The following is a 12,248-nucleotide window of genomic DNA, read 5'->3' on the forward strand; positions in this document are numbered from 1 at the left end:
AAGTCACCTTTTCTTAGGACAAGCAGTTTTCTTTACTGTTGAGGGTTGATTCTGCCTTTATGTCAACTGTTAATTCCTAATACGTGGGGACTTACAGGCAAATCCAAAGAAGCCTTTAGGTCACACAATGAAGGTCTGTGAGCAGAGTGCATTTTCACATGTGGACAGGAAAGATGAGGGCCTCATACCTTAGACACAGTCAGGGTTAGATGACTGCTGAATGCGTGTTCTTTCGATTTTGGTTTTTGCACTTGAGCCCTTGTCTTTGTCATTTCCCACAGTCTGGACTGTCATTTTACTGGTTATTTAAAACCCCCCAAATCCAGCTTGCTCTCTCTCTCTTCCCAGTCTTATTGCAAGTTATGAAATATCTCAAAGTTGGAAGTAGCAAATTATCTTGACAGCCCAAGCACTTTTCTTCCTTCTATTGCCTCTCATTGCTCTGTTGTGGAGTTGTTACTCCACTAAAGGAGAAGAAAAATGAGGGGACCTCCAGGTGCAAGCACCACAGGAAACAAAGGGAAAACAGGAGAAAGGAGAGTGGGGAGAAGAATCCCCCAATTTTTGTAGTTGATTCTATAGTCAACTGAAGAATTTGATGTAATTTTTTTCTTTATTTTTTTCCCCCACCATGTCTGTGCATGTGACTTCACATGTTCAGTTTGGAACTGGTAATGATTCAGAAGCAAACTTCAGCAAAGCAGCTTCAGTCAAAACACAGTAAGCAGGTAGGCCAGTGATGCTAAGAGAATAACTGAGCTGTATTTTTAGCAGTTCAGAAATTGAAAAAAAGATAGATGGGGATTAGTTAAAAAAAAAAAAAAAAAAAAAGAAAGAAAAAAAGCTGCAATGTTACTGTGTTATTGCAGGTGTTATTTAACTATTTCCAAGTTAACAATGCGAAATGGGGGTACACTAAATATAACCCCTCATCTGTAATTGTCAAACCTGTCCTGATCTACTTGTGCTGCAAAAGCTAAAATCAATGTGGATGAATCCTAGCAGGGGTCCAGTTCCTACCAGAGAAGGGCTGCGTGTAAGAAAGGAGGGCAGCGTGCTTTAGAAGGCAACACAGCCGAAAGTGGTGCCATCTGAGCGGAACGAGCGAGGTTTGTTTTCTTGGCTGCCTGCATCCTGAGCTCACTTTAAATGACAGACTTCCCTCCGCATTTCAATTAGACTGTGCCAGTGGGCAAGCGGGGAATATTAATGAGGCAGCCTCGGAGGACCACGAGGGCGGGAGCCGCGGTCTGCGAGTTGTTCGTTCCCCCCCAGCAGACCGGAAAGGGCGCGGGGCCGTTGTTGGGGTTGTGCCCTGTCACACCCGCACTTAACGAGAGGTGATTAAAGGGTCGGGAAGGGCCGCGGGAAAGGTGGCGTGTCGTCCAGGGCAGCACTCGGTTTACTGCTCGCGCACAGGCGGAGTTGTCGCGCAGGCTGCAGGGCCGCGGCTGAGCCGCCGCTCGCCAGGGTGACTTGCATCTTCCCTGCCCCGCGCGCCCTGGGGCGCACCCGCACCCCTCCGTCGCGCCGCGCCCCGTGGGGCAACTCCGCGCCCGCGCAGCCGCCGCCCGCGCTCGCCGGTACGCGCAACCCTCCCCCCCCACCCCCTTTCCCCGCCCGCCTCCGCGCACCGGCACGCGCGCGCCCGCCGCTCGGGATCCGCTCGGTCCTGGCCGCGCTCCGCCGCCGCCTCCTGCCCCGCTCGCTGTCGGCACCCTCCGCCCCTGTTCCCCCCTCCCTACCCCAGCCGCACGCTGGCTCCAGGTACGGTCCCCGGGGGTCCCCGCCCTGCCCCTAGCAGAGCTCTGCTGCCGACCGCAACTTGTCGCCCTGCGGGGCTGTCCCCCCCCCCCCCGCCGCCGGTGTACTGCCGAGCAGCTGTCAAACGTGCTGGGCGGCCGGCGGCGGCGGCGGCTGGGGGCGGCTCGACCGCGGTCTCCGCACCGAGCCCCCGCGAATGGCGTGACACCCCCCCGCCGCCCCCCTGCTGCGGAGTGCCTTGTGAGGCGAGGAATGGTTAAACCCAGGTCCTTTTGTACATGCGGGGGGTATTTTTATTTTTTTTCCCCCATTCCTTTTCGTCTTGGGGCTTACGGAAAAGGAAAGCATCTGATGCGTCTGCTCACATGCCACTTTTGATCATACGTTGCCTCTTTGCACAGAGCAGGATCGTTGGGAAAGATGGAGATACAATAAGTTGCTAGTAGTGAGAAGTGCTGCAGAAACCCAGTGGTTTCCTCTCTCCACCGAAGTGACATATTTTTCCTCGGGTTAAGTTGAAAGCACTGCGTGGCGAAGACTGACTGTAGCTGAGAGTGGGTTTGTGTTTTTCTTGCACGGTTAGGTTTTGCAGGAGCAGTGATGAAGAGGAAGCTGGTGCTCTCCGAGATGCAGTTGGTTCTTCTCGTTTTATTGGTGTGGCTACCAACAAGGTGAGAGGATGTTTAGTTTTCTTGTTCCATACAAACATGTATGTTACGGTCTGGTAAGGGTAAGCCTGTGTGAGAGGTTATGAAAGTATGGTGTATAGTAATGTCATAAAAAAATCTTTCTTGGCTCTTTGAATGCAGTTTTACATAGTTTCCAGAGCAAATGCATTAGAAGGTAGTCTAGGGACCGTATAAGCCTAATTGCTTGTCCTTAAACAGTTCGTGAATAGATGTTTTATTTCACCATTAAAAACCAATTCCTTTAAATGCCTTATTGAATCTTAAAGATTTAATGGAATTACTGTACCACTGTGATTGTGTACCATACAGAGGAGTTAAGATGGAGACATAGATTAGTCTATATAGCAAATCACAGTCTCTGAATTAATGCTTGCATGTTTTTTATTACAGGCATGCCATGTTTTTTGGTTTTGCTTTTTTTTCTTGATCAACATAACAGAATTCAAAACGATACTTAAGCTTTAAACCTCTAGGTGGAGATAGCATACAACTTCACACATGCAATAAAACAATAGCCTCATTTACTAATCAGCTTTTCTTATGTTGTTTAAAGTTCTCCATTTCTAAAGTGACTGCATAAGAGAAAGTAATTTTAATCACCTAATAGTTTGGTGTTGCTCACAGTCCCTAAATGTGCGATTAGTTGCAGTTTGTAACTTGGGTTCACTTGCTTTGGTTCTGACTGCAGTAGGTCTCGTCCTGCACTGGTAAGGGTTATAAGCTAAATAATGCAAGTTTCCTATGATTTAAAAACTCTGCATTTATTTTTGTCTATTTCCTAGCTAACAAAACATTTCCTGAAACTATCTCCATGCCTAACTCTGGTGCAGTATTAGTTGAGTCACAGTGGGCCAGATCCTGCAAACCCTACTCAAGTGAGTAATCTCACTGACGTCAAAGAGACTACATGCGTAATTAAGGAGTTCATGCCTGAGTAAAGTTTGCAGGATTCGACCCTAATTTGATATTGTATGATCTGATTTTTTAGTGGTATCTCTGAGATACAACAGTTCTTTTAACTCAAAAGAGGCTTAAAAGATGACAGAGACAGTCCAGAAAATAATTTTTTTTTTAAATGACCCATCTAGTAATTAAAATTAAGAAAAAACCTCACACATCAGTGAAATCACACATGACATTTTGGTATGGGCTTCGTAAGTTAGTTCTGTGACAGAAAGCACAGACTGCAATGATTTACATTTAAATACTTCCTCCATGCTGTTGAATTGGGGACCAACATAAAGCCCTGCCTTTCATAATTTTATAGCTTGCTTTAGGGAAAATGCCACCCAAGCCTACTTTTGGCTTGGAGGAGGAAGGAAACATTCTTGGTTTTATGGCATTCAGGATGCCTTGATCAGTAGTTCATGTAGAGACAACAAATACTGATATGTTTCAGGTTAAAAATGTAGATGGCTAGAAAAGGTGTAGATGAGTGTAGCATATGATGCTTTACTTCTGGATACTAATATTCTACAATTAAACAGGTAGGACTGATGAGCTCATGCATTTCACATGCATGGTGCTTAAAATTGTTGGCACAGTAACATTTGCTTGTGTACATCTTTCTGCAAGGGAGTGTTTCCCTAGCAGACAAAAGCTTTGATCTGGGTCTCCAGATCATCACCACAGCCAGCTGGGCAGCAAATTCATGCTCCAGCCCCTAGTGTTTTCTATAGAGATATGACCCATGAAGGCTGTAACATCTCTTTCTTCATCGGGGAAGTTAGAAACAATTGACGATCTATAGATTGTTCCTGATGCTTCATTTAATGTTTTTCTATCCAAATTTTACAAGGTCTGTCTGCATCTAGTGGAGCGTCAGATACTGCTTCTATAACAAAATAGCATTTTAGTAACATGAAATCAACCCACAGCTGTCCTGCAGCTTGCTAGTCAGCATCATTGTTCCCACCCACCAAACACTGACATCAGAGGACTCCCTGAGCATGATCACCGGAGTTTTCCCTCATGTTAGTGCTTCTAGTCATGTACGTTACATGACCATTGGGTGGAAGCATATCCACAGGATTTATCCAGAGATAGGGTATGCTTAGGTGAGGACAGCTAGAATAGAGCTGGAAGGAGACAGTTTGGTGTGTGGGAACCCAGGTTGTCTGTCCAGGAGTGACATGCCACTGAGGCCTGGGAAGCTCTTTTAGAGTTTTGTGCCTGCACAGCCAAATCTGTTAGTGGAACTTGAAGTGACACCCATGGTGGTGCAATGTTGACTAGATGTAGAGGCTACTGGAGAATTACTTCCTGGAAATTTTAAGTAGTAAATCATCTACTTTTATGTTTCTGAACTTGTTATGTACAAATTGTGTATTCATATATCCGTAACTACACCCTTCCTGTTAGTGGGCAGAAAACGAAGTATTCAGGGCCAGCCTGCAAAAACTGCATGTTGAGTGTACATTAAAAATTACATAGCACTTTCTAAAATGTAAAATGTCCATTTAGATCAGTGCTGGCTGACTCCCTGGAAGATGAAGCTAAGAATAACATCACCATCTTTACAAGAATTCTAGACAGACTTCTGGATGGTTATGATAATCGTCTCAGACCTGGATTAGGAGGTAATAAAAACAAAGATTGATTAAAAAAAATAAGCTTTAATGTTCAGATTTTATGCAGTGATATGCCTTCAGGGCTTTCTTTTTTTTTTTTTTTTCCCCAAACAACTGGTATGTATCTTGAAAAGTTATTTATAACTTTATATTCACCCAGCTGATTCATGTGAAGTTTGAGGAAAATAGCATCTGTGAATGGAAAGGAGGAAAGGAAGCACTTTCACACATTTATCTTAAGGAAAAAGAAAACAAAAATCTAGTGATTTAACATAGTAAAACAGAATGAGAACAAAAGTAACATCTAAAGCTGTTATTCCAGTCAGGAAATTCTGGTTGAACAAGGAATGCAGGCTTGATTCCCTGCAATGCGATGAACATATTGTTTTCAGAAATCTGCACAAGTGTTCTGTGTGGTGTGTGCACAATCCACATTTAAATTCATTCCTTATTCCAGTAAATTCAATGGATATGTTGTATTTTTCACTTCATTGGAATTAGGGTTTTGCTGGTAAATAGCATTTTGTTTCTGGGTACCTTGCATGTATTTGGGTATTTGAAAAAAAACCCCAAAACACCAAAAGAAACAAGGGAATATTAGAGGGTAGAGGTCACTGCACTCTTGTGCCATGACTGTCAGTTATTTCTCAAAATGTCAGTTCACATTTTCTTTTCAAAGCTGTATGCCAGCTCATGTAGATATGTAAGCAAGAAATTTAAGCAATTTGTTTGGTGTTGGAAAAATCAGAATCATAGAATTACCGTGCAAAAAGGTCTCTGTGGTATGGGGAGGGGCAGAATATCTTGAGTTTGATAATATTTTATCTACTATTATTGTTTATCTGCTATTGAGGCTAACAAATATAAATATTCATGTATCAAATAGAACACTGTTATTATCTGTAAGAGTTTTGGTAATTGTCATTTTCAACCTGGAGACTGTTTTAACTTGCTTAAACTGATTTTAGTGCAAAATCCCTGGGAGCCATTTCTATTCCTGTTGATTTCAGTAAGATCAGCCCCAAAGCTAGAGACCTGCTCACAACTCTGATCAAATCAGGAATTAGTTAAAACTCACAGTTTTTAGCCAACCGTCTTCCATCCTGACCCGTGGCTCTGCTGCTGTTCTGGTTCTGGAGAATCTTGGTTTATAGCTGACACAGCAAAAAGTGGGAGCTGGCACTGGCTGGAAACCACTTTCTAATGTGCATTAATCTTAACCTAGGATATCTTTTTATTTCCATTTCTGGACTCTGCACAGGGGAAATATGAAATATTTTATATTTAAGGACTTTTCAATTTAGGTGATACACAGAAAGAGACTTGATGTGAGAATTTCTGTAGTGTTTTACACAGGGATTCAATTAATTTGCAAAATACTCAAATTTTAGAATTTAGATATAGTATGAGCATACAAATGCCTTGCAGGTGACTTGCAGAAACATTTCATATCACAGAGCTCATGTTTAATTGGCAGAGCTTTTAAAATCCTGGTTTTTATTAGAAAAATAATGAAGAATTCTGTTCTTGTTTACCAAAAGGACTGTGCCATTTAATAAGAGCAGTCTGCAGTTCTTTTGCATATCATGTATGCTTTTTCATATTAAAATGTATGCTGTTGAAAATAATTCCAAAAATTATTTTGATAATGGATTTTAATTTTAGATTGTCTATTAAATCCAATTCAAAATGCCTCCCTCTTTTTCTTTGCCAAGCCTCCTAGGTAATTAAAATATACTTTGGGAGCATAAAACTAAAGAATTAACATCTGTTTGATGTTGGCATACATGGCAATCAATCCATGCAGAACATGTGTGAAATGAAACTGTGTCATGCACATTAGACCATGATGATTCATGATACATTAATCTTAATCTGTGAGAATACTTCAGTGGTGGATGGGCTAATTCTTGTAGTTAAAAGAATGCTTATAAAAGCCAGTTGTGATAATCCGTGATCTGACATACACCAAACAATGCCTTTGTACGTAATGCTTAGTAGTTACGGAATTTCATATTTCAGGAATTTTGTAGCACTTTATTCCTTTTTTTCTATTAACCTGTATTCAAAAAATAAAAATGGAAAGAATTATTTTTTTTTTAAACACTGTGTGCATAGTAAGTCCTCATAGTTTCTAAGTGTTGTTGTGTAGACTGCTGCATTTTGACCATGTCACGTCATTAATTTAATATGCTTAGTCTCAGTTCTGTTCCACTTGCATTTATATGAATCTGAAAGAATTTAACTGAAACTAGTACAGCATTTACTTTGCATAGCAGCTTGCATTATCCTGACTACACTACTAGGACCGAGATCATCCGACCTAAAATGCTGCAACAGAAACAGGCCAGGGTCTGAGATGGGTTCTTCTAAGGTCTTTTGAAAGCAAGAGCTTTTCACCAGCCCACTTTCACTTGTTGTGACAGACATTTCTAGAGATGACTTACAGCAAAAATTCAGCTCGTTGCAAAGAACTATTGATCACATAAATGTTTTTAATAATGAAAAGTGTTAGCTTCACATTGGAGTTGTATGTAGCTACTGACCAACCAAATAGAAATGTATAGGCTCCTTCAAAGACTCTGTATAAATTCAACTAATTAATTGTCTGTTTGGGAATTTGGTCTTGAATTTATAATTAGTTTTACTGGCAGACTTGGTGTGAGTACTTACAGTATGTAACTTGATGTTTTTCTGAGACATCAGTACAATTCGGAACTGAATACTATTTTCTATAGACTGTTAAGGCAGCTTTAACTTTTACTGATGGCGCAGCTCTGTCATATAAACAGGTTTTGGCTGTTGGTAGTTCTAGGACCTGGGATCCTTGAACACTCTAGTGATGAAGTAGCCTGCAAATGGGTGCGGACAGGGAAAAGAAGGCACTGCATTGTCCCCTAAATCCAGGGACATCTCATATGAATTAGGTAATACCCTGACCTACTATGTTGATATGGGTAGGCATGAGAGTATTCAAGGAAAGATATTTTTTTCTCTGTACTCATTTTATGCTAAGCACAGGACCAGAACACTCTTGACTGCACTTTCAGTTCTGACATAAGCAATTTTACCCAAACATTCCATACCATTTCTGTTGAGACATCAAAACAAGTTATAAGCTCAGTTTCAAAACAAATTCCGCATGTCATTAGCACTGATTTGCATGAAATACAGCCATGTAAATTACAACTTATAAAGAGTTTGTTTATGAATTTCTTCAAAATCATGAAGGTATTTTGCTCTATTTATTTGTTGTAATGTTTGCTTTACTATGAATCCTTTGATTTTTGTTAGCATATAGCAAAATAAATACACAAAACAACGGACACTAAAATTAAGGAAGAGACCAAAAGAGTTTAGATCTTCAAATAATAAGACAGTAGAATGCTGAAACTGAGATACAGCTGCATTAAAATCTCAAAGTGATTGAATTATGTGTCTGTTCTGTTTGCTTTCCTCTACCCCATGGACAGATACAATTAAAGGAAAAAGGGACATATGTTAAGGCAGTCTGCTCTTTTAATATGTTGATGTTCTTGTGTATTAGGTATATCAGCAAAAACATACAGATTTTTTTAAATGGCATCTTCTTTTTAAAGATGAAAAAGAGAAAGGAAAGGAGAAATAATGGGGATGGTGCTAGGTTTTTGATATCATGTTGGATACTTCAGGAGTCTTACCATAAGCTATTCAGCCTGCTTTGCTTTCGATTCTCCTCTTTGTCCCTCTGGGAGTAGGGGGAGGGCAAGATAAGGTGGGGGGGGGAGTGAGTGGACAGGCTGTGTGGCTGGGTTTAAACCACGACATCACGTTTGAAATTCATAGAATCATATAATGGTTTGGGTTGGAAGAGACCTTAAAGATCAGCTAGTTCCAACCCCTCTGCCACGGGACACTTTTCACTAGACCAAGTTGATAATTTTCAGCAGCTATAGAATGTCTGTCTGTTCTACTCTCCCAAATTTATAAAATATAATTGAGTGCAAGACTTAGGATCTATAAAATTCAAATCTTGGGAGAAAAAGCCCAAAACAAACCCTCCACCCCAAAACCCCACAAAGGGAAGTTACAAAGACACAGGACTGGGCCTCACAGCTTGAAGGCCAGATTTTGAGATGCTACATTAACATCGGAAAGAGCTATGCAAATTGATACAACTTGAGGGTCTTTCCACAAACTGTGGTCAGTCTCACCAGCTTCTGGAATGGTGTTCCATTGTAACCAAAGAGGTGAATTTGGGTTATTAAGGAAACTGAGGAAGATCAAACAGTAGGTAGGTGAAAACTAAATACCACTGTGCTTCCATTTTGAAGGATCCATCTCTGTTGCAAGATGACTTTCAGATGCTCTAATTGCTTTAAAAAAGAATCTCCGTTGTGTTTCACTTATAGAAATGCCAAAACCTTTTTTTCCCACAATGTTTTCTAAATAAATTGAGCAGGAAAACTGATGAGAACCGAGAAGAATTATTACTATCAGGGAGATGATGAGCAGTGTGTACTTAAGGGTATGATCATTTATCTTTGCAGCACTGAATATATTGTTGCATACAATTGGTGTAATAGCACAGAGTATTAGACTCCGGGATAAAAAGTTGTATGATGTATTTATATGAGCTAAAAGAGAAAAAAACAATTTATTTCATAGAAAACTTTTCCCCCATTCCTCACCAGATCAGGAGATCTATATATACATATGTATGTGTATGTGTTTATCAAAGAGTTGTATCTCTTCAGTTGCCAGGAAACAAGGCCATGATCACATGCTTATAATTGGGAATATGTTAAATTTAGGACAGTATATTTATATGTCTCTGTGATTCAGAGTTTTAATCAGCTGTAGAAGAGTTTGTATCTGCAGCAATCCCCTAGCTAGTCATTCAAAACTTAGCAGTGTTTGTCAGCCTCATCATGCTTAATACACATTCAGAATACCCTAGAAAAAGGTCCTTCGACTATTTTTGATGTAGAACACTACAGGAAAGCTTTCATTACTGTTTTTAAAGGAAAAAATGCAGGTCACCTGCTCAGTTCTTGTTGCTTCCTTAGCCCTTCTTTGTTCTAGTTTAATCTTTCGGAAATCGTAATCTCTCTTTCCCAGTGCTAGTGCAGAGCAATTCAGAGCAGCACCTGCTGGGATACAAAGGAGTAAACTACTGTATGCTCACTCTTAGACATACCTGGAAGGGTCACATGGAATCTGGCTGTAACAGTGCTTTCAGAAGAGTCAGTGAGAAACTCAGATTAATTTATGTTAAGAGTTGTGGATAATGTATATTGGCAAAAAGCATTCCTTATAAAAAATGGAAAAGCAATAGAGATGAGGATATGAAAATCTAATTAGTTATCCAGGGCATGCAGATGGTGTTAAAATCCAAGAACAGAACTAACTCAGTAGTTATAAGCATTCTGGGAAATGAACCATTAGGAAAGTGAAAGGATAAAAACCCCTCAGAAGCTGTTGTGATACTGAAGAACAAACCAGCAAAAATGCTGTAGGATAGGATAGTGGCTGAAGAGCTAAACAAAACTTACTTATGTATGCATGTATCTGTCTATTTATTGGAAGTCTGTGGATAAATCAACAGTGAAAATATCAAAATAAAATTTACATTGCAACTGTGCAGAGTATTGCAGTTGTACAGGGGTAAAATGCTATGCTTCACCACAGTTAACAAAAATCTATATGCTTTACTGTAAAGTTTATATGCCTATAAAGGAGCTCGTCTGGAAGGATCTCCCAGTTTGCTGAACATGTTTGTTCAGTATATTTTTATTTTTATTTTTTAATTTTTTTTTCTTCCTCTCTTATCATCAGCATTTACTTCTAATGCTTGAAATACTGCTGATGACACCATGGCTGAATTAAGGTTTTGCTTACTTTTATCTCAGCTACAAGGAAGATGTGAAAGCAGATACTGCAGATTTCTGTGGAGCTTATTGAAGCTCATTGTAAAACAGACTGTTGGGATGGTTTCATTTTTCAGCCAGATTTGATGGGCTGAGATAAACTGCCTTCTTTCAGTGATAAATTTATTCTGGATTGTTTAGAAACTGTTTGAAAAGCAGCGTCCTTGCTGATACCCGAAGTATTCTGCTGTTGAGTACTTCCCACTAAGGCCTCTTACCATGTTACATAAACCTTGCAATGAGTTTGCTATCCAAAATACAGAGCTGCTTCTCACTCAGGCTGACTAGTTTTAAGAGCCAAGTACCAAAGGACTACTGTATCTATATTATAGTTCAAAAATTTTTAAATTTTTATTACCCTTGTGAAATGACAGAATATGTCTAATGCCACCTGAATTGGAAAAATAATTATTTAAATAATCTAACTCTGAAACGTTTTCAGAAATGTTTAAATGCATTAAAAAATTCATCCAGGATATCTTTGGGGGATTTTAATGGATTTAATGGGTTTTTAGTAGTGGATTTTAACCAAGCAAAAAGTGATTTTAAAATACAGAAATCAATGTATATCTTACTTACAATGAAAAAAATGTTGGTCATTCTGTAGCAGCGGAGACATATTTTGTAATGCAAAAGTAACAGTATTCTGGCTCACACTTAAAGTTGAACTTCTATGATTCTATGATTCTACTTACAAACAGTATCAGGGAAATCCTTTAATGTTTACTGCTTTGATGTAGTCATGGAGTACTCAGTTTCACATATCCTTTCTATAGGAGGCACAGAGAAAGTTATGTTTCAAATATTTCTTTATACCAAAAAAAGTCATAACTAAAGAATGTAAGAGGGAAACTATAGAAATCTCAACTATACAATCACCTAAATTGTTAAGAAAGTTTTGGTGAAGAAAATACTCCATTCCTGGCAGCATTCAAGGCCAGGCTGGACAGAGCCTTGGGTGATATGGTCTAGTGTGAGGTGTCCCTGCCCATGGCAGGGGGTTGGAACTTTATGATCTTAATTTGCTTTCCAACCCTAACTATTCTGATTCTATGAAGAACTATTAAACCAGCAGTTAATAAAAGCATTAATGCTCTTTGAATTCTTAGGTTTAGATATATTAGACAATATTTGGAATACACTGTCCTTCACTGAGTTGGAAAAATAGACCTTAGGAGTATTTTGGTTTAAAGAAAATGGTAGTTACAGCATACTGTGATATGAGTAGGCACCACTGTTTTAGTGATGTTATTTCTGCTTATGTGACAGCAACCAATATTTAAGCAAATAATCATAGAATCATAGTATGGTGAGGG

The 12,248-nt window shown here is 39.6% G+C and overlaps 1 protein-coding gene across 2 annotated transcripts in view; it reads left to right on the forward strand.

Moving 5' to 3' along the window:
* The first annotated feature begins 1,389 nt into the window (after positions 1-1,389).
* Positions 1,390-12,248, forward strand: part of GABRA2 (gamma-aminobutyric acid type A receptor subunit alpha2) — a 61,349-nt gene continuing 50,490 nt past the window's right edge. Inside the window, exons 1-3 of one of the 2 annotated variants that reach the window (XM_065665282.1) lie at positions 1,390-1,583; positions 2,348-2,435; positions 4,917-5,032. In XM_065665282.1, coding sequence (XP_065521354.1) covers positions 2,365-2,435; positions 4,917-5,032 — 187 coding nt within the window. In that variant the 5' untranslated portion in view covers positions 1,390-1,583; positions 2,348-2,364. Of the gene's footprint in view, positions 1,584-1,701; positions 1,768-2,347; positions 2,436-4,916; positions 5,033-12,248 lie in introns of those variants that run through there. The other variant, XM_065665283.1, reaches the window with a different exon arrangement.

Source organism: Lathamus discolor, chromosome 1 (assembly GCF_037157495.1).
Source record: "Lathamus discolor isolate bLatDis1 chromosome 1, bLatDis1.hap1, whole genome shotgun sequence".
Classification (NCBI taxonomy): Eukaryota; Metazoa; Chordata; class Aves; order Psittaciformes; family Psittacidae; genus Lathamus; species Lathamus discolor.